The 27,346-nt window shown below is 35.9% G+C and overlaps 1 protein-coding gene across 4 annotated transcripts; it reads left to right on the plus strand.

The window, feature by feature from the left end:
• Positions 1-17,237: 17,237 nt before the first annotated feature.
• Positions 17,238-21,496, plus strand: LOC109205628 (pentatricopeptide repeat-containing protein At4g32430, mitochondrial). 4 transcript variants are annotated; one of them, XM_019368349.1, is made up of 5 exons: positions 17,238-19,910; positions 20,026-20,131; positions 20,315-20,385; positions 20,584-20,685; positions 20,787-21,496. In XM_019368349.1, the coding sequence occupies exon 1, from the start codon at positions 17,360-17,362 to the stop codon at positions 19,784-19,786; it is 2,427 nt and encodes an 808-aa protein (XP_019223894.1). In that variant the 5' UTR covers positions 17,238-17,359; the 3' UTR covers positions 19,787-19,910; positions 20,026-20,131; positions 20,315-20,385; positions 20,584-20,685; positions 20,787-21,496. The 4 variants fall into 4 exon arrangements, with proteins under 4 accessions (XP_019223894.1, XP_019223895.1, XP_019223892.1 ...); XM_019368350.1 differs by having other exon boundaries at positions 20,927-21,496; XM_019368347.1 differs by having other exon boundaries at positions 20,584-21,496.
• Positions 21,497-27,346: the final 5,850 nt, after the last annotated feature.

A 27,346-nucleotide genomic window follows, 5' to 3' on the forward strand; every position in this document is an offset into this window, starting at 1 on the left:
TATATATATATATATATATTCAATAGTAAACACCTATTAATATTACACCCATTTAGGGTCCATAACCTTAGTATTTAAAGCTAGCTACTCATACTAGAATTCAAGAAGAAAACAATAAATAAAGTCATAAAGCTTACAAAGATGACAAATTCTCTCCTCAAAAGCTTCCAAAATAATGGTGTATTCAATGCTCTAAGTGTAGCCTCTTTTTCAGACAAGATGGTCCACAAAAACCCTAGTCATTCTATTTAGGTAGAATACACAGGCGTCCCCCTGAAACTTGCCCGTTTTTTCCATTTGAACACCTAAACTAAGGGTAGTACCTATTGAGCACTTTAAGTTGAGATAAATTGTATCAATCAGACACACGCTGCTGACATGGCAGTGTGTATAACACACCACTTGTGTTGAGCGCGTGAGAAGAAACAGATGCCTTTTTTCTATTTTGCTTCAATCTCCCTCTTCCTCCTTTGTGCCGCGCCATCTCCGCCACTATAACAGTTGCTTTACCACCATCATGCTTCCTCTACCCCTATGCTAATCACTCTACCTTTAAAATTCAATCCAGTGACCAGAAAATTACAGTCAACAGTAGTTTTTTTCTTAAGAATATACTTTACATTCAATTTAAAAATGGTCAATTAGGAATGAAATAGGCGTTGACCGTCGCATCGCCACCACACCACCACCGCAAAGCCAAAGCCCCGACACCTGAGGATATAACGGGCATTAATAGGCCTGCGCAGAACAATTGTAAGCAGTGATGGAGGTTGCTTCGCGATTTTTGGACAAACTACTAAAACACCCATCTGGTGAGGGAACTACTGGGACAATAGTAGGTTTGATTGCTACTAGTAGGGGTAGTATATATTGGAGAATGCCTTCTCAAACATCACTATTTTCAGATTTTAAAAAAAGAAAAGAAGAAAAGAGCAACAACAACAATCCATCGATGATGTAGAGAAGATGGTAGCTGAACATGTAATGGTTAATCAGAAAGAGTTGTTGAGTTATGAGATCCCAAATCTTAGCTGTAATTCCAATAGCTCCGGCGGTGTTCGGTGGGAAAATGATGGGGGAGAAAGTAACGAGTCTTGTCCTTCCATTTTGGTTTTTTCTTTAGTGACGTGTTTTTTTCTTATTGGTCCTACTTGTCATGTTGGCAGCAAGTGAAATACACACACTTTAGTTGGCTTGGAACTTCAAAATATGTGTCTAGTTGACACAATTTGTCTTCACTTAAAGTGCTCAATAGGTACTAGCCATAGTTTAGGTGTTCAAATGAAAAAAATGGACAAGTTTAAGGGGCTGCCTATGCATTCTGCCTTCTATTTAAATTGGGCTAAAAGTCGTGCTAAAAAAGTGACAAAAATGACCCTACAGATCAAGTCTGCGACCGTAGAATGGGTCGCAGAAAGCTTTCACGTTCCGCACATCTCCCTTTTCTTCGCAGAACTGATTATCCAGTTTTCTTGTTGTCCGTCACAAGTTGGTTATGCGGTCCGCAATCGATTTCGTGACCGCATATCGTACCACAAAGTCACCTTCACTAGAACTTCTTTTGCCTTTATGCGATCATTATGCGGTCCGCACAATGGATCGCATAATGTACTCTCAAGAACTGGAATTGTCTGCTTCACTCTGCGATTGGTCTGCGGCCCTCACATCACCTTTGCGGTCGCAGACTTGCCGCATTTCTGCCCTTTCATGGGTTTTTGTCATCTTTTTCATGTTCTTGGCTCTTCAAATCTGGTTTCCTGCAAAACACCAAAACTACATAAAAAATAACTTATAATGCTTTAAAAGACGAGCTAAAGTCTATGTAATTAGCATCAAAAGTGCCGCAATTCTACGACACATCACCGATGCACTATCGAGATGCCCTACAACTGATATCCAACTGCATACTATTTCTACTATTACTTCTACTTTTCTTTTGGAAGTACAAAAATCTTACATGGGAGATCCTCAACTACAAAAGGTGTTGACTCAACTACAAACAGACCCCATTTCAAACTCTACATACATGCTACAAGATAGAGTCTTATATAGGAAGGGTAAAGTTGTGGTAGGCACAGATCCTGCCCTGAGACAGGAGATCTTACAATCCCTACATAGTTCTGATGTGGGAGGCCACTCTGGCATAACTACCACCTTATTTAGTGTCAACCAATAGTATTACTGGAGCAAAATGAAGCAAGATGTTCACAAAATTTGTAAAGAACTGTGAGATATGCCAGAAGTGTAAAGGAGAAAACATCAGATCCCCTGGGTTGCTGCACCTCTCCCCATTCATGATAAAGTATGGTAAGACATCAGTTTGGATTTCATGGAAAGCCTCCCCAAATCTCAGAACAAGTCTGTGATCCTGGTATTAGTCGCTCGATTGAGCAAGTATGCTCACTTCATTGGACCAGTGCACCCCTACACTGCCTCTACAGTGGCTCAATCTTTCTTGGATAACATTTACAGACTTTATGGTCTGCCACAAACAATAGTGAGTGACAGAGATGTTATCTTCTCTAGCAACTTTTGGCAAGCCTTATTTGATGTTCAATGAGTTCATCACACCATTCTACTGCCTATCACCCTCAATCTGATGGAAAAATAGAGATTGTCAATAAATATCTTGAAGGTTACTTGAGATACATGTGCAATGATAGGCCCAAGGAGTGGGCAACCTGGTTGCCTCTTGCTGAGTGGTGGTATAATACCAATTACCACACTACTATCAAGATGACCCCATTTGAGGTGCTATATGGCCAAAAATCACCACTGCATTTACCTTATATAGCTCACAGCTCCATGGCTCACTGTCGGATGAAGGCACAAGCTGATAAGAAGAGAACTCCCAAAAGCTTTGAGGAAGGAAATATGGTCTTGGTAAAGTTGCAACCTTATACACAGATGTCCATGAAGGGACACTCCTATCACAGAATCCCAAGTACTTTGGACCTTTCAGATCATGAAGAAGATTGGACAGGTTGCATATCAGCTGGCTCTTCCTCCTAACGCCAAAATTTATCATACCTTCCATGTATCCCAATTAAAGAAGCATGTGGGCACTGCTCCTGCTGTCCCAGACTTGCCAGCTACTTTATTCACTCATGGCTACATTGTGCTAGAACCTGAAGCTGCCCTAGAAGAAAGGGTCATTTCGAAACATGGACGACCAGTCACTCAAGCCCTTGTGAAATGGTTTAACTGCTCCCTAGAAGATAGTACGTGGGTAGACCTTCATGTGCTTCAGCAGCAGTTCCCTCAATTTAATCCTTGAGGTCAAGGACTTTTCAGCAGGGGAAATTTTGTTATAGGCATATTATAGTAAAGATATAATAGTGGCATCTTAGATATTTACACAATTAAACTAGGGGCACTTTAATCTTTTCCATCAAGTCGTTAGGCAGCTGGGAAGTAGTTACATAGTTAGTTACAATTAGAGGAAGTTAAATATTGTGTAACATATTCAGAGGAGGCATCGCATTTGTAAGAATCAGTTTCGAATAATAATTCCAATCTCTCTATTCTTTAAACTCTAATTCTCATACTTGAGTGCACATCTGTTCGGGAATTGTTCTTCATCTTCGATTCCTTAGGACTGCACTGTTAGAGTTCTTCAATGAGCTCATTTTAGTGATTCCAAAAATTTATATAGAGGAGAGTTAGTATGAATAATAAATTCATAAAAAAAAAAATATGTCGCCAAGTTACAATTAATATCTCTTGCTATATTCTAAATGTTTGAATCAACTCCGAGATATTGTTTATTACAATCTTAAATATTACGAAATCACACTACTAGAAAATTGCCTCCAGAAATACCAACCGAAGTCGGTCGAAAAATTAGAAAAATCGATCGATTTTCGAGTTACTTTAATCCGTCGAAATTAGGTTGGTCGGTAATAAATAGAGACCGAAGTCGGTCGCAATTTCTGACCCATTTCGGTCGGTTAATTAAATATCACAAACGACCCAAAAAGAAAAAAAAAAATTGCCGAAAAAACCGACTGAAGTTGGTCGGTATTTATAATTATGCAATTAAAAAATGCACCATCTGGGACTTGAACCAGGGACTGTACTGTGGAAAAATACTATTCTACCACTAGACCATTAATACATTTTGGTTTAAGACTTTATTTTATTGTATTTGTACTCTTTAATTGCATTTTCGCGCAAAAATAACCGACCGATTTTGGTCGGTTTTATTAAAAATATAAAATTACCGACCGAAGTCGGTCGATTTTTAAAATGACTGACTGAAATAACCGTGATTTTTTGAATTTAAATTTAAATTTATTTCATATGAAAAACAGACCAATTTCGGTCGGTTTCTTAAAAAATAAATTTCGCGGAACGCTAAATAGTTTCCTGCATTTTTGCGCCAAAAAAATCGACCGAAGTTGGTCGGTTTCGCAAAAAAAAAAATTAAAAATTAAAATATTTTTAACTACCGACCGACTTCGGTCGATATTTTGACCGACTGAAGTTAGTCGGTTGACCGCTATCGACTTTGGCCGAATTTTTAGTAGTGTCAATAAAGCTCACATTTAATATTTAAGGATAGCGCATAATAGAAAGAACAAATGGAAGCCATTATTATATATTTTATAAGTTGCATGCAGACGTTGAATTTTGTGGTTTATGAGTCTCATATGCCACATGAGATCACAAGTCGTATTTGCAGAAGGAATTTATAAGTTTTATTTATTGATGTAATTTATATTCACGAATCGGCACACGTCAGTTTTTTTTTTTTTTTCCATTCTTTGATTCCTGCTTGTATTCTATTTTACATTAAAAAAAAAAAAAATTCTTTTTTAAGTGCTAGTTCTTCATTTATAATTCTACAATCAGGGGCGGCTCAATCGATATGGTGGCCTAAAGCCAAACCTTAATAAAAGGCCTAAACTATATTCAATAAAAAAAAAATTACATTTTTATGTGAAGCAGTTTAAAAACCTTTCTATCTTTTATATATAAGGAAGAATAAAAAAGAATATGCAACTCAAGTTATTCAATACCCTTGTTATTTGGCAGAAATGATATATANAATGAGAATTCCTAAAATTTCATTAGCCAAGGTTTCTTTTTAGTCCATTCGTAATATAAGTTTGACATGTTTAAGTGTACAAAAAATGAACCCATTTAAAAAAATCCCAGGAATATTGATTACTGTGGAACAGGGGACGGCTCAATCGATATGGTAGGCCTAAAGCCAAACCTTAATAAAAAGGCCTAAACTATATTCAATAATTTCTTTTTAATATTTTTATGTGAAATAGTTTAAAAACCTTTCTATCTTTTTATATATAAGGAAGAAATAAAAAAGAATATGCAACTCAAGTTATTCAATACCCTTGTTATTTGGCAGAAATGATATATAGTATGAGGAGAAAAAAAAGAGAAGTTGATTTTATAAAGAATAGGAATTAAATTAACTGTATATTGAAGATAGCAAAAAATACTACAAAATTTTTCCTTTTCAGTCACTTGTTGGCTTGACTGCCTTCCAACTAAGACGTGAGAACTAAAATAACATTTGATTTATGCGAGGAAAAATTAACGAGCTTGAGTAGTTTTGATTACAAGATATATGTCACTGAATTACTACATCTACTTCAACTTGTGATAAAAATTTAATTATACAAAACTTATTTTGTTATATAGTAATACTAATTTTGAGGCCTTAAATTATTGGGGCCTAAAGCAAGTGCTTGACTTGCTTTAGGCTTGAGCCGATGATTTTTCCAACATTTACCAAAGAATTGACAATCATTGATTATATAAAAGAGAAGTTCTAAAGTCTAAACAATGACTCAATCGTAGCAAAAGCAATTAATAAATAAAAAGAACAACACCGTTGCCGGGATCGAACCCGGGTCACCCGCGCAACAGGCGGGAACACTCACCACTATACTACAACAACATTGTTGCAGGAGCGGACCAATAAATTAACTACTATTTTCTAATCACTGTTAGCTGGAAACAAGGCGAATTCAAGATCATCTTATGATGTGTATACATGTTAAATTTCTTTTGTATAATATACATAATTCAAGCCTATAAAGTAATTAATTTATAGGCTAGAAAGATTGTAAGTAACTTGTTGCATGAGTTGTTGCTCATGTGTGCCAGAAACATCGACGCGAACATTACATTCCAAACATTTGCATATTATATATGCAAACATCAAATTTTAGGGTAAGAATGTAAGCATTAGAACTCAAAGATGTTGTTGTATCAGTAGATACATGAAATAGTTACTAGTGTTATGTAATTTTCACTTGACTAATTTTATATATCATTCTACGCATATAATATTAGAGTCAGGCGATTATGGAGTAAAAATACAAAAAGTATACACTTGAGATTTCTAGCTATAGTTTTTCTCTTATGTTAAGAAAATCAAATTCAAAATCGTTTACATGTATATAAAAATTTATGTTTATCTTATTTGCGTAGTATAACTTTCCAGCAAATTGAATCTTGTTTATTGCATGTGACTCTGACAAATTAAATATGATGTCCAACTAGTTTGTTTACAACTTGATTACCGTCTCAAAAAACATGGCTTAATTAAGTAGCTAAGGATTTCCTACTCGAACTAGAGAGACCTGCAATAATTGATGTGATTATAGCAAGAGTTTTTACATAGATGATCTCTTTACAAAAATTATTCTCATAACTAAATAACTAATAGTATTTCTTATTTATTGAAATAATAGCAAATTTTATTACACATGTAGCATTATCTAAATATATATATATAACGGCTTAAATGTCGCTACAATGGAAATTCCATTTAAAAGCCAAAAGGCCAGCATTAAGGAAACCGTTTTCATGAAACAGTCTTACGATGTAAATAACCTATATTTAAGGAAACACTTTTCATTACTGCCAATACTAATAATATATCAGATTCTTGAAGAAAAACAAAAAAACAAAAATTCAGAATTTCTCTCTCTTTCCATAAACCAAAATATACCAAAAATCTCAAAGAAATTTCCCTCTATTTCGTTGATTTATGCCATATTTCTTCTAAAAGGATAGTCTATACGCTATTAAATACCATTATTATGCTGTGTATATTAACATATCAGAATTTTATTGTAATTCATATACTATTAAATATCATCATTATATCGTGTATATACACATTTATACATAATCATGTACTATATATATACTATATATATATATATATATATATATATATATATATATATATATATATATATATATATATATATATATGTTTCATTATTATTAATATTAATACACAATCAATATATACAATGGTTGGAGAATTTATGTTAAAATATATAAATATATACGTGATTTTTACTTGGTATATTATCTGATATAATTTATACATGGTTTACTATATAATTTATCTAATGTATTTTGTACATAGTTTATCACAATTTATACATGACTTATACAACGTATATTATCACAATTATGAGATTATATTCTAGGCTTCCATATGTATATTATTATACATGTTATATTCCAGATTTGTTAGTTTTATTTTTTTGTAAATGGGAATAACCAAATAATGTAATGTGCATGAGTAATAATTAAGTACAAAGTCTTTTTTGAATAGTGTAACTTAATTAACCTTTTTTAAGGTAATAAAATGCTTTGGCTGCGTAATTTTAGGTGCAAGATTTAAAGCTATCTGCTAGGAAATGAATTATTTAATGGCCATGTATGTAAAATACTTGATGCTGCTAGGTTTGTGAAAAAAATTCTTAAATTTTGCCTATTTATATTTTTTACAAAGATGTCTGCCCGTTAATTATCAATTTCCTATAATCTCTAAAATCAACCTTAATTTGTGAAGGACGATTAAATTAATTTTAATTTTGAACAATAAACATTCAGACACACACACACACACATATATATATGGGCAAATATATAGACAACCCCTTAAACTTGGCTCCAGTTTTCATTTTGACACATTAACTTAGCGCGTTTCCTATTGAACACTTTAACTCTATTTTGGTCTATACCATTTAAACACAATGCATGACCGGCCAAAGGAGCGTTATGTCCACTCATGGTAAGCGCGTGAATGTTATTAATATTTACTTAGGTAGATATTCCAATGGTAAAAAAACCCACACGTTAGACCCACTTTAAAACACCCGATTTTTCCATTATTTCTCTCAAAAAACCCTGATTCCTCTTTCGTCTTCTTCTCCTTTCAAAGTCACCATTTTTCCCTTCAACTAAAGCTTAGGTGCCCAAGCTTGAGTCTTTATCTGTTTTCTTCCTCATCTTTCTCGTTTATCAGTTCCATGTCACAAAAATCAACAACTTTTTGCAATGGAATGGATATTTGCCAATGTGGATTTAATGTGCCGCTGACTATATTATGGTCACCTGCAAACCCATGTCGTCGATTTTATGGTTGTAAATTGGTAAGTCGATCGTATTGCTTTTCTTAGACCCTTGAATTTCTTAAAACAGAAATCTATTTTTAATTTTTTTGGCCATATTTCTTTTTTAATTTTGTAGGGTCGAGGTAGCTGCAAATACTTCTGATGGCATGATGATGAAATGCCCGACCAAGCTAAGAGGGTTATACAGGGTCCGTTGAAGAGAATCGAACGAACTGAGAAAACAGTTGCGCGGTTGAAATGGTTATTTGTTGTGGTGGTGGTGGTGTTTCTATGGATTTGGCTTTGCTGATGTTGGTGGTTTGAAGAACAATGTAGTATTTTTATGATATGCTGGTGATAATGGTGTTGTAGTTGCTGCTATTAGTTCAAGAACAATGTAGTATGTTGGAAGTGAGTACTAGAAATTTGGCCTTTTGTTAATGTACACTATCTTGTTATGAATGAAATGACAATGACCAATTTTTTATGCATATTTAAGTTCAGTTGCACTTCCATATTGTGTTATGAATGAAATGCAAATTCATATTCATGAACTGAAAACATAACTGCCCAAACATATTCATGAATTGAAAACATAACTGCCTAAACATTCAGTTGCATATTGTGATGAACTAGCATTACATCGAAGCTAAAAAATAGAGCATTATTTTGGTCTAGAAATTACAAAAATAGATCATTATTTTCCCTAATAAATAACTGCCCAAACTAGTAAACTCTAACAGAGCATAATGTATCAAATAGAGCATAACAGCCCAAACAAAAATTAGCAGTGATATCTTAGATGATATAAAGAAAAGCTGGTCTACTTCACAGTGTAGATGCAGTTGAACTTGTTTGACTTAAAGGGCCTTTTTTACTTGCTGCACTCATCTGCTGAAGTTGTGACCTTGTCACTGCATTTCTTCCTTTAAACTTCAATCTGGGGGGCTTAAATCCAATGTCTATGTTAGTTGCAGATGTATCCTTGAATGTCCCAGCTGATATGACTCTCTCAGATGATATACCAGGCTGTAAAATACAATGAATTAGTAAAAACGGAACAATTTCAGCCCACAAAACTGCATTACAATAAACTATACACCCTTATATTCAGGATAGTAGTTCCATTCATAGTGTTAGTGAAAATCCCAATATAGTGACTAACAAAATTACAACACTTGTATCCTTACATATAGATTATGGATTGTTTTGTTGAGATAGTATTTCCTGAGATGATCTTGGTGGAGGTGGTGGCATATTTTGACTTTGTTGAGTAGCAATTTTTGGAACATGGTGACAGAAGTAAAAGAAACGAATATCAGAATTACAAAAAAGGAATGTAAAAGACAGAAGTACAAATATCAGAACTTAACATATTCCTGCATCCAGATTTGTTGTGGCCTGTTTGTTGGAAGTTTGAACAAGTTATCTTTACCCCTTTGTTTGATAGTTTACCATGCTTTTTCCTTGGTTCATTCTTGGCTTTTCTCCTACATCTCTTTGGTCTACCTGGCATAGGTTTAGGTTCCGGAGGCTCTATACATGGATTTGTTGAATCTGGCCACATATTCATATTGGGAATTGGTAATGAAATGCTGGTAAGCTTTAAAGAAAGTTTCCTTCCTATACCAGTGGGCAACATAATCATCTGGGGCCATTTCTCTACCATAGAATTGTAACGACTCGACCTGTCGTTTTAAGAATTAGCATCTCGTTCAACGGATTAAGACCTAGAGAACTTTGTAATATGCATTATGACCCGCATGTGTGGTCGAGTTTGGTTTTCGTAAGATTCAGAGTTAAATTTAAAGAAAGAAAAAAAATCTCATTTTGAAGCTCAAATGGAAAGAGTTGACCAGAGAGTTGACTTTTGAGGAAACAACCTCGGAATGGATTTTTAATGATGTCATAGCTTCGTATAGTGATTTCACACTTAGACGTGTGTCCGGATTTGGATTTAGAAGTCCGTAGGACAATTCGGTGCATTTTGGCAAAATAAGAAAGTTGACGCGTTCTAATTCTACTGTTTTAGGTGCGGACGAGGACTATTAATATGATGGATATCAATTGGATATGATAATAAATGTACGAGACATATTATAAGAGATATGGGGTCTAAGGAAAGTCCTAAGTCTAAGCCGAGTTGGAAAATTACATGATAGACTAAAATTCCAAATAAATGCGCACAAGACCCCACTTTGAACGAGCATATCTACATATATATAAAAGGTATTATGTGGTGCAAAACCTATCAAATTAAAGATCTTTGAGTCTATTTTCCAACTCTTTAAACCTTTAGTCTTTTGGACATTCCTACACAAAGTTATGACCAAATTACCAAAGGCTAGAAAAATACGATCCTGTGGGAGAAATTATGCGATCGCATATCAATTATGCGGTCCGCATACTTGATATGAGACCGCAAAACTGGTCACAGAATGCTCTAGAACTGCCCAGTTTTGGGCACCGAGTTATGCGACGCGTATGCGGACCGCATACCCATTACGCGATGGATTCTGCGATCGCATACTTGATTTCGGAGGGTTAATTCCCCTATTTTCATAACCCGACCCCATCTTGATAAATAGGCTTTGGGGTTTATTTTGGGGTGATTTTCTGAGTATTAGAGAGAGAGCATTTTAGAGAGAGAAGGAGGAAACCCAACATTTAAATCATCCAATCTTGCATCAATCTTCAAGAATCAAAGAACTCAATCACAAGATCTTCATCTAAGAGGTAAAGTTCTAACCATAGCCTTCAATTTTGAGTATGGTGTAATAGATGGGTGATTAAGAGCATGATTCTTAGGTGTAAGAGTATTATGAATACATGTATGTACAAATAAAGCTTGTGTGAAGATTTTTGAGGTCAAATGGGCAAAGATTGGGTTGAAAATGGTAGAAATCTTCCAAGACTTTAACTGAAGATTTGAGGGTCGAGTTAATGTCGGAATTTAGCAAAATTGGTATGGTTGGACTCGTGGTTGGATGGGGGCTCATATTCCATGATTTTTGTCGAGTTTCGAGACGTGGGCCCGGGGAGGATTTTTGGGCATTTTTCTATTTTCTTGTCTTAGCTTCGATTTCATTAGCTAAATTAGTTGTTTGTAGTTATATTTACGTTAGGTAACTGATTTGACTAGATTTGGGCCACCCAGAGTTGGATACTCGTGGCAAGAGCGTGATTTCGGATCTGATTTGAGCTTGGTTCGAGGTAAGTCTCTTGCCTAACCTTGTGTGGGGGACTTCCCCTTAGGATTTGAGTCTTCTACGTGGATTGTAGTCCGTGTACGCGAGGTGACGAGTGCGTGTTCGAACTTATTATGGAAAGTTGGCCTTTTAGGGTTCTTAGGTCTTTATATTCGCTGTGTATGAATGTGTTCTTGACCTGACTGAGTTTCCTATTTACTAGTTTCACCTCTACATGCTTAATTAGAATTAATTGCATCATGATTCACTCTCATCGTCTAATTGACTCCTATTTGATTAAATTGAAGAATTTCGCATCTCCTATTGTTATGCTATCTTTTTCATAGCTGTTGTCTTATATGAGAATCATCATTATCCTTCCTAAAATTTGTTTAGTCTTAAGTGGAGCTAAAGATCATCTCTCCTTAATTGAATTGTCGAATATCCTCGAAATTGTCCAATCATAAAAGAAGTTAGATAACCTATGTCCTTGTTGACTTGCCCTTATTTGTGACTATTTGACTCGTGTTGATTTCCTTGTTATTGACTTGTATATTGTGGGTTCGTCGCTATATATTAGTTTTCCCGTTGTTGAACTGTTCTCTTTATGCCAGCATTCTTTTCTGTGGTTATTCCTTGTGAGTTGGTTTTGCTGTTTCCTTGCGATTTACAGTCCTTAAGTTGATTTACTTGTCTTACCTTGTATTATTGTCATTGTTGTTGTTTTATGTATTATGGTGATGTACGAGCTTTCTGTTTTGTTGTGACTGTTGTTTTTGTTGGTTGTGCTGCATGTTTACTTTGGGGCTACGGATGGTGTTCCGGGAGATCCCCCTGCATATTTACTTTGGGACTACGGATCGGTGTTCCGGGAGATCCCCCTGCATATTTACTTTTGGGACTACAGGACTGCACCCGGGAGATTACCCTGTACACATATATTGATTTGGACTGTAGTGCGGGATACCGAAAGATCTCCAGCACACATATTGAGGATACTAAGAGATCTCCAGGATACTGAGAGATCCCCAGCATATATTGAGGATACTAAGAGATCCTCGGGATACCGAGAGATCTCCAACACATATATTGAGGATACTAAGAGATCCTCGGGATACCGAGAGATCCCCTAATATTTACGTTTGGGACTACGGGACGATATCCTGGGAGATCCCCTGTTAAAAATCATTGCGTTCTGAGCTGATGTTTCATTGATCCTATCCCTGTGTAAACATTATAGGTGCTGTCCGTTCTATTCCTTATACTTACTAGTTGGTATGAACTATGTCAGGACACTTGCACAAGCACACACATGGTTAATCACCCTTACCGGGTAGGAGGCTCTTTGAGATTTCTGAGTATAGACGCACACCCTTGTTCTTTGCCTTCCATGTGAGAATGACTCTTTTGGGCACGTGAGTTGTCAGTATGATTAGGAGGTGTGATGAGGGGACATGATGCCAAGTGTTAGGGTTCAGGTATTGAGACCCGTATTGTATGATTATGAGATGAGGTGTCACAGAGTGACTGATATGCGAAGGTTATCTATTTGAAAAGATTATATTCGAAAAGCATTTATTTTGAAGGAACTCCTTTTGAAAAGAACATTTATTTGAATGAAGTATATTTTGAAACATTTTTATCGCTTAAAGGCTTGACTATTTGATTGACGCTTGTTGGTTAAGACTCAAGGTGAAAACTATCGGAGTTGTTGAGTTATGACTTGTCTTTACTGTATTTTGTGATTTCGGATTTGGGTTGTATTCTCGCTTACCTTTCTGTGTTTTCCCTTATCGCGTTCCGCTAAGTAATTGCTATTTTCTTTCCTTATTTTTAATTACTGTATTGTTAGCCGTATCACGTAGTCTCTATATAAATATCATGTTCTGTATATTAGACCAATAGGTGTCTTGACTGTTCCTCGTCACTACTCCACCGAGGTTAGTCTTGATACTTACTGGGCACCACTGTGGTGTGCTCAAACTACACTTTTGCATATTTTTTTGTGTAGATCCAGGTATTGTTCGCTAGTAGCTGTGCGGATTCTTGCCGAGGAGACTCAAGGTAGTCCTGCTGCTGCGTTCGTAGGCTTCAGAGTCACCTTCCTATTTTATATTCACATTGTTGTACTTATTTTCATACGGTTGTGTTTAGAAGTTGTAGCGGAACTCTATAGAGCTTATGACTTGTACTACCGGGTTTTGGGAATTATAAATTTTGTAGAGATTTCTGCTTCAAGACTGTTAAATTTCATTTATTATTGTGGTATTACAGCATGAGTTAGGCTTACCTAGTCCCTAAGACTAGGTTCCATCACGATACCTAAACGGAGGGAAAGTTGGGTCGTGACAGGAATGCACATACTGTATGTTGACATGGAATGCCCCTCAACATCCATGATCTACAAGTACATGTCATGGTCCTAAAATCAACATTGAATCTGTACACACCTTCATCAACTTCAAACCTATGTTTTGCATTCTACATAACCTTACACCTCTTAGAGAAGGCTTTGTTCTCTTCCAGTATCATCCTAGCCATTGGTGCAATGCCAGTAACCCAAGTCTCAGCAAACTTCCTCATTTCAATGGTCCTATTCATAATTTTGTGTCTAATTTCTTCCAACATAGTTATAACAGACTTGTGCCTAGGGCCTACTATCCAAGAATTGAATGTTTCATACATGTTATTCTCAATGACATCACACTTTGAATCTTCTCTAAAGTATGCCCTACACCAATACTCTTTATCATACTTCAACAAGTCTTCACATATCTTATAACCAAGCTTATTCATTGCTTCCAGTTCTTCCTTGAATTTCACTTCGTAAGATGCTTTGGCACATCTCCAGAATTGTTTCCTCCTTTCTTCATCTCTCTAGTTTTTGGACCAGTTAGGCCAAATGTGTCTAGCACACATTTTGTGTTCTGCCATTGGTAGTAATTCCCTTATAGTTGGTACTGGTTCTACAAAAAAAAGTAATAATTGTTAGTGGACAGTATATATAAAGCAGGAAAAATTAAAATTAAAAGTTGATTGTAACTTTACCTTTTGCATATCTGACATAACAGTTAAGCCAACACCATCTCCTAACTGTAAATCTGCAATCAAATATATGATGAACCAGCTCCTTAGATGGCCTGCCAATATCCTCAAAGCCTTTATCTATTCCAGCTTCTCCCAGAATAATCTCTTCAGTTGGTGTAGGTTTCTTTCTTTGTTTCTTCTATTTTTTCTTGTTTCTTCTTTCATGCCTTAATGAAGTGAGCTCTTCATTCACATCACTATCATGTTCATCAGGAATGTTATCTAATTCAGACTCACTACTAGAAAGATCTGATGCCAAACCAACATCTATGCTTGTTGTTTCTTCAACCCCTTGTAAATTCTCACCTGCAACCCCAACATCATCTAGATTTTTCTCAGCCACAAATGTGTTATCTGCAGCACTTTCTTGGACATTTATATCCTCTGGAACAGTAGATGTTGCCCTAGCCTCTTTATGTAATATATTTTCACTTGGTTCAGCAACTTCTGGCCTACATAAAAGGCCACATGGGACAGTCTCATCAACCAACAAAGGCTCATTAACTACATGCTTAATAAGCAAATCTAAATGATCAAGATGATTAAGGTGACAAACTATATTATACAGCTGTTCATCATTTTCAATCAAGACAATGCCATTAGATTTCAGATTAATTAAATAGAAACCCTCTACCTCAGCATACCCCATATCCTTTGTGTAGGACAAAAGCTCAAAAGGAGAAAAGTGGTCCTTGTCTATCATGTGACCATCCTCACCCCTCTCTCCTACATATCTCGGGTCAGGATCCTTGACAATATGTTCACCATGGTGAAAATCGACAAGTAGGGGTGTTCAAAACCGAACCGAAACTGAAAACCGAACCGAAACCGAAGCTTAACGGCTTATTGGTATCGGGTTAACGGTTTAACGGCCGGGGAACGAATTAATTTTTTTTTTATTAATGACTTATTTGTGTGTGGGAGGATTATTCAATTATCTTAACGGATAATCCGTTAACCCTTTAAGAATATATATATACATATAAAAATTATTTTTATTCATATATATATATTGAATTAATCAAAAATATATATTAATTCATATATATATATATATTGAATTAATATATATATATATATATAATATATATATATATATATATATATATATATATATATATATATATATATATATATATTAAATAATTAAAAATCATTCTTCTTCCAGTACTCTATCAAAGTGAATTAGAATAAAAGAAAGCCAAATAAAAGGAGTCATCTAATTGTGACAAAAGACAGAATTTGTTGTCTGAAATAAGATAACAACACCAGTTACACCACCGCTTCATCAACTTTGCCTGGGTTTTAAGGCATCCTAGAATTCTAAGCATGACGAACATTTGTTTTAACAACGGCCAATTGAAAATCTTTCACATGGACTAAGGCCAATGTGCATAAATATAAATAAGATTCTAGAAAGATGATTTACCATCACGGTGTCTCTTCTGTTTCGTCCCTCTTAGTACGTCGACCACCTATCTAAACACACAGAGACTAAATTTTATTTTATTTTGATTGAATTAGGCCGATAAACTGCCCGATAACCGCCCGATAAGAGCTAAACCGATACCAATCCACCCTGACGCCGATATCTTATCGGGTGGCTAGCGGATTAATACATTTAAAAGTCGATAACCGATAAGCCAAACCGTTAAGAGTAAATAACCACCCAATCCGCCCGATAAGCAGCCCTATCGACAAGAATATATTCGTCTGCAGACATGTCTAGATTTACCATTGTATTGAAAAACCAAAAAGCGAAAAAGAGGATGTCAGTAGATTCCTCGACCCAAAATTATAAAAAAAATCATAATTTTCACAAACTCCAACAAACTAAATTACAACAACCAAAAACATCTATGTTTTCAGTAAATAAAAAGCTTACCACAAAGGAAAACTTCGATTGAAATAGCATACGAAACTTGAGTCACGACCAACTCCAGTCACGACCAGCTCCAGTTATGACCAACTCCACTCACCACCACGGTCGAAAGAAGCAAACGATTACCCGTATTAGTAATATAATCGACCAAGTTGTTGACGGACAGTTGAATCTAACTCAAAATCGATGAAGGATCCACCGGGAATCGGTCTCAATGTAGTTCATTAGGCTAAAGAAAGGCGATTTTGGGTGGATGATCGATTTAGTGAGGCGAAGTAAAATGTGGGTAAGGTAAAAAAAGGTTTTTTTATCCGACATAGATAAATAAACACGTGTCAAACTATTATTGGTATGTTATTCCACGTGGGAAGCGTTTAAAAACACGCGCTTAAGTTTTTACAGCCCGATCATGCATTATGTTTAAATGGTATAGTCCAAAATACAGTTAAAGTGTTAAATAGAAAAAGCGCTAAGTTAAGGTGTCCAAGTTTAAGGGGCTGTACACCTATTTGACCTATATATATATATATATATATATATATATATATATATATATATATTATCTGATCTTATTCGGTGTTCAGTTTAAGAAAGAAAAATTTTTTTTTTGAAATATTTGGTGCCAATTTTTGTGGCTATAAAAACTTGTGACCCTTTTTTTTGACGCTCTCATTTTCAAATTCAACTTTCCTATTTGAAAAGTTTAAGGTTAACTTATTTTAAAGTTATAAAAGAGTCAGTTTTGTTAAAAAATAGATTAAAAAAATATTGTCACATAAATTGGAGGCCTATAATTGAAGATATTTAATTAGATGGAATATGGCTTTCCTACAACAATAAGCATCGCAAGGGTTTTAGGAGGGGTTTTCAGGATTGCGGCTTTTAACGGTTGTTTCTTTCCCATGTTTACCCGCCGTCTAATTCCTCCTAAAACCCTCTACACAGTCTCCTTACACCGGCAGTTGTTAGCTCTGAATCTCTGTTCAATTCACAATGCACACCAAATGTTTGATAAAAGTCTTAAACCAGCACTTGTTTCCATTCACCAATCCATGCTCAATGGGATACACCAAAACCGTAACATTGAAGCTCTTAAGCTATTCAAGAATCAGCTCCAAATGGGTATCTCAGAAATCGATGAAGTTGCAATAGCCTTAGCTCTAAAGGGTTGTCGTGAAAATGTAAATTTTGGGTCTCAAATTCACAGCTTGGCCATTACCAGTGGGTTCATTTCATTTACAACAGTCCCAAATTCATTAATGAGCATGTACTGTAAAAATGGGCATTTTAATAAGGCTTTGTGTGTGTTTAACAGCCTTGATTTTCCTGATAGAGTTTCTTATAATACCCTGCTTTCGGGTTTTGAAAATGGTAAAGAGGCATTGAGTTTTGCTCTTTGGATGCATTCCATTGGGTTTATGTTTGATGCTGTGAGTTATACTACTGCTCTTAGTCATTGCACGAATGAAGAGGAATTTCGCTTTGGTATCCAATTGCATTCTGTTGTTCTGAAGTTCGGATTGGAGAATGACGTTTTCGTTGGGAATGCACTTGTGACTATGTATTCGAAGTGGGGTAGTAATATGGCGGAAGCTGAAAGAGTGTTTTATGAAATGTTGCATAAAGATTTGGTTTCGTGGAACGCATTGCTCTCGGGCTATGCACAGGAAGGGAGTTACTCGTGCCAAGCCACTTTGGGGTTTAGGGAAATGATGAAGGCAGGAGTGAAACCTGATCATGTGTCGTTCACCAGTGCTGTATCTGCTTGTGGACAGGAAAGATCTTTGGATCTTGCGAAGCAGATACATGGTTTGGTTATTAAGATGGCGTATGGTACTCACGTTTCGGTGTGTAATGTTTTGATATCGTTGTACTATAAGTGTGATGTCACCGAAGATGCAAATAAGGTTTCCCAAAGTATGACCGAACGTAACGTAGTGTCTTGGACGACAATGCTTTCTATGAATGATGAAAATGCTGTATCTGTTTTTAACGGGATGCGGAGAGATGGGGTTTACCCTAATCACGTTACTTTTGTTGGATTAATTCATTCTATAACTGTCAAGAATTCGTTACCAGAGGGGCAAATGATTCACGGATTTTGTTTAAAAACGAACTTCTTCTCCGAGCTAAATGTTGCTAATAGCTTCATTAGCATGTATGCTAAGTTTGAATTAATGGAAGACGCGTTTCAGGTTTTTGAAGAGCTCGACCAGAGAGATCTCATATCGTGGAACGCATTGATTTCTGCATATGCTCAAAATGGAATGTCTCGAGAAGCTTTACAAACATTCTTGTCAGCATCAATGGAGTTGCCACCTAATGAATATACGTTTGGCAGTGTCTTGAGCGCGATCGCCTCATCTGAGTGCATTTCTTTAAAGCATGGCCAGCGATGCCATGCTTGTTTGATTAAGCGGGGTTTCAACAGGAATCCAATTGTTTCAGGTGCTCTTCTTGACATGTATGCTAAACGCGGGAGTATCGCTGAATCTCGAGGAGTTTTCTATGAGATAGCTGACAGGAGCCAAGTTTCGTGGACTGCTATTATTTCTGCTCATTCGAGGCATGGAGATTATGAATCGGTAATGGCTTTGTTTAAGGAGATGAAGAACAAAGGCGTGAGGCCTGACTCAATAACTTTTCTTTCCATACTAACAGCATGTGGTCGAAAAGGGATGGTTGATATGGGAGTCCATATTTTCAATTCCATGGTTAGAGATTACTCCATTGAACCATCTTCAGAGCACTATTCTTGTATGGTGGATATGTTTGGTCGGGCAGGGAGGTTAAAGGAGGCTGAAATATTTTTGGCTCAGATTCCAGGAGGACCTGGATTGTCTGTGTTGCAAAGCTTACTTGGTGCATGTAGGATTTATGGAAATGTGGAGATGGCAACAAAAGTAGCCAATACTTTGATTGCATTAGAACCAGAGCAGTCAGGTTCATATGTCTTGATGTCGAATTTGTTTGCAGAGAAGGGGCAATGGGAAAAGGTTGCAAACATCAGAAAAGGAATGAGAGACAAGGGAGTGAGGAAAGAGATAGGATTCAGCTGGGTAGATGTAATAGGTAGTATTGATTGTTCTTTAAATTTGCATGGATTTTCATCAGATGACAAGTCTCACCCCCAGACCGAGGAGATATATAGGATGGCAGAATGGATAGGTTCAGAGCTGAAGTATTTGGAGCACGAAGAAGAAGAGAGCGACTATGTGGCATTAGTGTGTATAACATGAGTTCCTTAAAAAACTTGCCGGAACCTATTAAGCTGCTGCAATTGAGAACCGTGCTGATTTTCTTGGTCACATTGTGGTTGATGTTGGTGCTGGTAGGTGCATTTTGTCATTATTTGCAGCTCAGGTGATCTACTTGTAGCAATGCATTTTGTGCTTTTCGGTGAACGATATCAACATCTGCTGATATACTCTATCTTTTCTTTTTCCCACCTATCTCTCAAACCAAAAAACCCTCTCAGGCCGGTACAAAGCACGTTTATGCCATATAGGCTTCTGAAATGGCTGAATATGCCAGGAAACTTATTGCTGGAAATCCATCACTGAGTAAAAAGTTACTGTAACTCTGTAAGTGTTCTTTTTTACTTGTTTAAGCTGACCCCAACTAGTATGCGATTGAGGTGTTGTTGATTGATTGATTGTTCTTTTGCCTTATTTGGGTGTCTTTTCCATTGCTATTCTACATATTCATATAGTATCTTGGTTGTGCTTCTTATTCTCTTTTGTATGTCTTCTATTCATGATGTTTAGGTGGTCAAAAGAAAAGGTTGAAGAGGTAGAATTACCTGAGAAAGCTGATATTTTGATCTCTGAGCCAATGGGTAAGCTTATCTAGTTAGTCTTGTTCTTAATATTTGATAGATCGATCATGTTAACTTCCTAGATAGAGCATTGTGTTGGTATACTTTGGTCATGCTGCAAGCTTGTTAAAGTTACTCTCTTGGAGTGACGACTAAAGTAAAGTTCTTTATGAAACTTATCTACAGCTATGTGAGTGATACAATGCTCATACCTTACAGGTACTTGATTAGTTAATGAAAGAATGCTGGAGACTTATGGGGGGCTTTGGTCCAGTTTTAAGAGCATAGCACGTACATGTGTGGGTTAGGCACACGTCACAGGTTCGAACCCTTCTGCATACAAAAGTCTGGTATTTAAGTGTAGTATAGAAGGGTGGGCTCATAATTGGCCGAGTTCTGAACCGTGCACCATTGACCCACAGGGATTTCTCAAGAATTCTGGAGTCTTGTATGATTGCGAGACCAATTTTTTGTTCAAAATCTTTAATTTGCTTGTATACAGGGTTTTCCATCAGTAATAAAAATTGTTTACCTTATAATTTAGTCTTCCTACCCTAATCAGTATGGATCCCAAGGGCACCTACAGAGGTCTGTATGGTGGCGGCTAGAGGAGCGATTTTGACTGCCAAAAATTTGAGTTAAGAGGAGGGTCTCCTATGTTAGTTGGTGTTTCACGTGCACGAATTTGAGAGGATGATCACCTTCTATTGTGAGATGGCATTCTGATTATGGTGGGAGATTTTGAGATGGTTTGGGTTAGTGTGGACCATGCTGAGTATAATGAAGGATGCTCAATTCAGCTAGGCATTTAGAAGACGGAAGAGAAGAGAAGAGAAGACGTAGAGCGTAGGATATTGCTCCGCTGGCTTTAATGTGAGTTGTGCGGAGTGAGAGAAATAAGAGAGCGTTTGAGGGAAGTGAGTTTGATTTTCTACATTTTGGTATACTTCTTCTATAGGGGAGTTTATCCCCCATTATTAAAGAATTTCTTCCTTGTTCAAGAAAAATTCTCATTATTCAGCATTTGCTAATGTTTTGTTTCCATAGTGTAGAATATAAAGTCCTGAATTTCTGCAGACAGCTTAAGTTTTTTTGGCCAAAAACATCATTCTAAGATGCATTCAAGAGAATCATGAAAGGATTTTTTGATCGGTATATATTCTTGTTTTTTCTTCTCCTTTTGTAATACAATAGTTCTCTTTTCGATTTCAAGCGGAGTCGAATCCTTGCGATAAAAAAATACTAGGTAATTCTTCGCATCAATCTAAGCTTTGATACCAGAATTATCTAGTAACCGTACTAGTGTTATAACAGATATCCAATGGAATGGTCGAGGTGCATGCAACTCGGTCTAAACACTACCGTCATTAAAAACTTCTCCGGTTTCATAAAAGTACCGACTAATTTTGCCCATAAAGACTTAGGTGAATGAAAAGAAATCACAAACATTTTTTTAGCACACTTGGGCACATCCTTTTAGAATTTTAAAAGAAAAACAATAATAAAAGGGAAAACGAAGTGAACGAACTTCATTCAAAGGAGAAACCAACTAGGAATATCATTACTTGGCTTTAGTTGGCGTACCTTAATCCTCATTTTCACTTTGTTAGTGACACAATCAAGGGGTCATTATCACTGGGATTAGAGAATGTATTCCCCTCCGTTGTGTTAATTATGTTTAATATATCAATGGAATTGATCCTTCATTCCCAGATGTATATTACTTTATTCTCAATATATGAATGTAATTGGTCTAATCCATGCCCACCATCGTTCAACGTTGCACGCAAAGTGGCTCTGATACCATATGTAACAGCCTAGCCCACTACTAATATTGTCCGCTTTGGGCCTTGGCCTACACGAGTTTAAAACGGGGCATTTGCATCTATACCCGTTTTTTGTGCCACATTTTAACTTGTGCCCGCTTTGCAAAACAAATTGCAAGCGTACCCGCTTTTTCACATAACTTCAGCACATGGGGCTGAAGTAGCAAAGGCAATCACGCAAAACTTCAGCATTCAAGTAGCCGGGCCTGAAGTTCAGCTCTTGAGCTGAAGTTTTTGTGTTGTAACTGGGAAACTTCAGCTCTTGAGCTGAAGTTTTTGTGTTGTAACTGGGAAACTGAAGTTTTTGTGTTGTAACTGGGAAACTTCAGCTCTAGAGCTGAAGTTTTTGTGTTGTAATTGGCTACTTTTAACTCCTTCTCTGTAATGCACATAACACATGATACTCATCTTCACTGTTATGATAGCTTTAAGCTTTATTAGTCTGCAACAGAACTGGACACTTAAGATATGGATTGCATCGCTAACAAAAGATTAACCAGAACTATAGCCAGTTATAGCAACTGAATCAGGATGGTTATCTACTATAGCAGTAAGTTCTTGCATAGCTAACAAAACCAAAACACATGGACCGTTAACAACAGAAGCATATGGACAGCAGCAGAAATGATCGAAAGCTCAAGAAATAAAGTGTGATCACAACTTCATTTAAAGCTAGTGGAATATAGTTAGCAGGTATTTAAATAACAAAATATACGGATAGCAGTAGAAATCATCAAAATTACAAGAAATATAGTGTGGTCTCCGCTTCATACAAAGCTAGTGGAGTAAGAAACATGAGCAGACTGAAGTTTATTTAAGAAGTGGATACAAGTTAAAAGTTTAAAAAAAATGGGTATAGGTTAAATGGGGACGATCAAATAGGGCGCCCCGTGCAATTTTTACGTTTAAAACACGTCACTAAAGTCTAAAACATGTCTATTTATATACCCAGCATCTCTCTCGTGTTTTGTCGATGTGGGATCGCGTAGGGTGTTACGGAAGGACAAATCCCCATCAAATTCTTGAACAAATAGTATACGCATCTTTTAAAAAAGCTCTCACTTTTTGTATATCCAATGAGATTTATACAGTATAATATGGAGAATAGATTCACTACTAATTTAAGGTGAAGAATACGATTAAGAAAGACTGTTGATGCTTATTAATGTCACTTTATTAGAGAAAATTCCATTCGTTAACTAAACAAAACATATATGTATAGCTGGCCAAAAAAGTAAATTTTACCAATACAGAAAGCAATTAGCTTGTGAATCAAGCCTTCTAATATATGAGATTAGAGTATGTAATCATCATCTAATTATGAGATGCCTTAAAATCTTTATACGCAAGAATCATTTTGCTGATGTATATCTTGATCGTGATTATATGTCGTGCCATTTGCTCCTATATATTATATTGTTGTTGATACTGTTTGTTACTTTATTTTTACTGTTTTTTTAGCCGAGGGTCTATCGGAAACACTCTCTCTACCTTCATAAGGTAGGAATAAGGTTTGCGTACACATTACCTTCCCCAAACTCCACCTGTGAGATTATACTGAATTTTTTATTGTTGTTTTTGTTGTATATCTTGATCGTGAAAAATATTGAAAATTTGTTTTTTCTCTTCTTTTGGTATTTGTCTAGTGAGTACACTTTTAAAAAGGTAAAGTTTTGCCAACTTTGCATGCATGTAATTTTCAGGAGCACACCAAAAAAAAAAAAAAAAAACTTCTTTCTTTGATTAAGATGGATCACTACTTGTTTTTCTTGTAGAAGATAAGGTTTATATAAATCTCCAATGAATAAGGAGAATTGTTAAGCAAATTGAAGAAAACGTTTTTATACCTTGAGAATAAGATAAAACATCAAAACGGAGTGATTATGTTGCAATAACGAAATAAAATGTTTGTTTTTGTGTGACCTACATGTCACGGGTTTGAGCCGTGGAAGTAGCCACTAATATTTGTATTAGGTTAGGCTATCTACATTACATTCATTGGGTGCGACCCGTCCCCGGACCCAGCGTGAATGCATGATGCCTTATGCACCGGGCTGCCCTTTAACGGAATAAAACATTTACACTACCAAAGATTGTGATGGAATGGACAGGATCCTGTTCTCCATCCTTTAAGTTCGATCCTTTAGAATGAAAAAAATTCTAATAAAAGCGCTTTCCCTAGTCCTTACCTTATATGAATCCCGGTTAGTCAGAATCTGAATGCAGGGGCGGAGCTAGAGTGTCCCTAGCGGGTTCGGCCGAACCCATTAGCTTTAGTTCAAACCATATATTTGTCTTAAAAAATTCAATTTTATATATATATATATATATATATATATATATATATATATATATATATATATATTATTATTATTATATATATAATATATATATGTCCAAATAATACAAGACCACTAAGTGGGATACATATTTGTGCAAGAATATTATCTTATTTCGTGTGGCTTTAACTTTTGGCTTTGGTTTATTTTAGGTTAGAGCTTGGAATTTGTAAGCAGATAAGCCAAATTCTCCCCTATTTCTCACAAGGCCCCACGTTCATTAAATTATCAATTTTAACTTATATCCGTCGAGTATAATAAAAATTTTAAATTATTATAATTCGTGCAATTTAATCTGCTATTAGACGTGCTTTAATTATTTTTCAAGTTACTAATATCATTTATTATGAGTAACTAAACTATACATCACGTGTTACCACAAAGATGTAGAATATAAAGACTCAAAAGAACTCCAAGGTGGCAATGATATTGATAGTTGGGGAAACTAAACCAACTAAACATTCACGTTAATTATTCTCATCATGTTTAAAGGCGAATTTAGAAATTTATATTGAGTGATTTGACTTTTAAAGTTTTTATTATTGAATTGAATTACGTTGCACTTTTAATAAAAAAGGTTCATATTATTGTTAAGATATACTATAAACCATGCGTATAGTTATAGTATTAATTTTTTATGGAACAATTATTCATTAAATTATTCAATTCAATAAAATTTTATTTTAAATAGATCATGTATTTGTTTGTGTGTCCGTTGCTTATATAGTAGATGATTTAGTGTATAGAGTTTAGCTTATACACGGAAGATTAAATCATCGGTTCTTATAAGTCATAAAGTTTATGTTCACAATCTAATGATGGAATTGGACAAACCATCGGAATGGTTGTAGCGCAAGATTAAATATAATTTATCTTGATTATGGGAATGGTTTAATTCCAACTTCTTGTGCTAGTACATTTGTATGTATTGAACGGATCAAGTAGAGATAGGTATTTTATACCGACTTAATAAAATAATTTCTCTAGTCCATTCAATGTACTTATACTCTTAATCTTGATATAATTATTGTTAGCTGTGTATATCATTTATTATTTTGATTTATTAAAAGGCGAGATTCTTTCGTGGGTCAATCAGCCTGGTAAATTGGACAATAATGATATACATTACAACAACAACAACAACAACAACAACCCAGTATAATCCCACAAGTGGGGTCTGGGGAGGGTAATATGTACGCCGACCTTACCCCTACCCCGAGGGGCAGAGAGGTTGTTTCCAGGAATAATGATATACATTGGCGAAGTAATAATTAGTTGATAGAATCCATGTCTCGGTTTTTGAGATCAATGATACTCCTTTATGAAAGCTTATAAGTTTTCATGTGTAAACCCGACCGGTGAATTCTGTATCACACATGAAATATATTAAGTGAAAGTCTAAAGGTCAATAAATTAAATTGTCAGTAATTTAATTTGATTGGTTAGTATCTGAATCTTAACATGAGGAGTTAAATAAGATTTTATGGAAGAATTTCGAAATTGAACTAAGGAGTGCAATTACGAATTTTTAGTGGAATAATTCGTAATTTATTATGGAAGAAATTAATTTCAAATTTCGAAATTAATCCCATAATAGGAAGCCTTGTTAATTAAATTCTATGGTCCTTACTGTGCCTAAATAATAGGAAATAAAGGAAACATTTCCTTAGTGGAAGAAGAAAACCTAACAGGTTTTGGAAAAGGGTTTGAACCTAAAAAACGAGCTATATATACACGGGATATGGCTGGCCGTTTTTTACACAGAAAAATCACGCGTTTTTCTTCCTTGAATTTCGCCCACCCGAAGTCTCTCTTTTCGGATATTATTTGGGTAACACGGTAGAAGACTGTGGAAGTTTGCTGAGGTCTTGCAACTCCGGAACTGGAGACGGATATTGATTTGCGTTGTTCACGCTTCAAGAGGTAACTCGAATAATCTTCGTATGTGCTAATTATTTAATTCACACGTGAAAATGATACTGTGATTGTTTCCGCTGCGATATATAATCCAACAATTAAATCATGCACCCCCTTAGAAATAAAGATCCATATATCTATTTGATTTAATCATTCAAGATCCGGAATTTATTGACTCAACTAATTAGAGTTTGCATTATAAAAAGTCCATTATATATATATGGAGGGAGGGTGGGGGGGGGGGTGGTTTAGTGTGCCGATCTCCGTTAAAGATGACTTTATCAGCTTTTAAGGCTTGAACTCGATATATATATATATATATATATAATGGAAAAAGATTTCCAAAGCAGAAGAATAACCAGCAGATATAGTTAGGCAAATATGACGCCCTCATTCTTCCAACCAAAATCAAGAATCTCTCTTATTGCTTTTCCAGCTTCCACCACAACATGTTGGAAATTCATTTCCCTTTCACACTACTTTGATAACCATATGAAATCTCTTGTGTATAGAGTAATGTAATTTTCTCTCTATTATATACTACATTCTAATGATATCTCTCTTTGAACAAATTTTAGAGCCAGTCTGCTGCACAAAATATTCTGCGCGCGTTTATATATACATGGTTTGGGGAAGAGCCGCGCACCCGAGGAGGTGTGATATAAGCAGCCTACCCAGATGCGAGTATTCGTGACTGATTCCATAGCTCGAATCTGTGACCTTAGGGATGGCAAACGGTGCGGTGCGGTGCGGTTGCGGGGCAAACCCGCATAAACCCGCGAGGATTTTAACCCGCCCCGCCCCGCCCCGCATAGCATTTGCACCCGCATCCACCCGCCCCACACTCACACCCACATTCAACCGCCCCGCCCCGCCCCGCCCCGCATAGTTTTTCTAAAA

The sequence above is a fragment of the Nicotiana attenuata genome, unplaced genomic scaffold, assembly GCF_001879085.1.
Source record: "Nicotiana attenuata strain UT unplaced genomic scaffold, NIATTr2, whole genome shotgun sequence".
NCBI lineage: Eukaryota > Viridiplantae > Streptophyta > Magnoliopsida > Solanales > Solanaceae > Nicotiana > Nicotiana attenuata.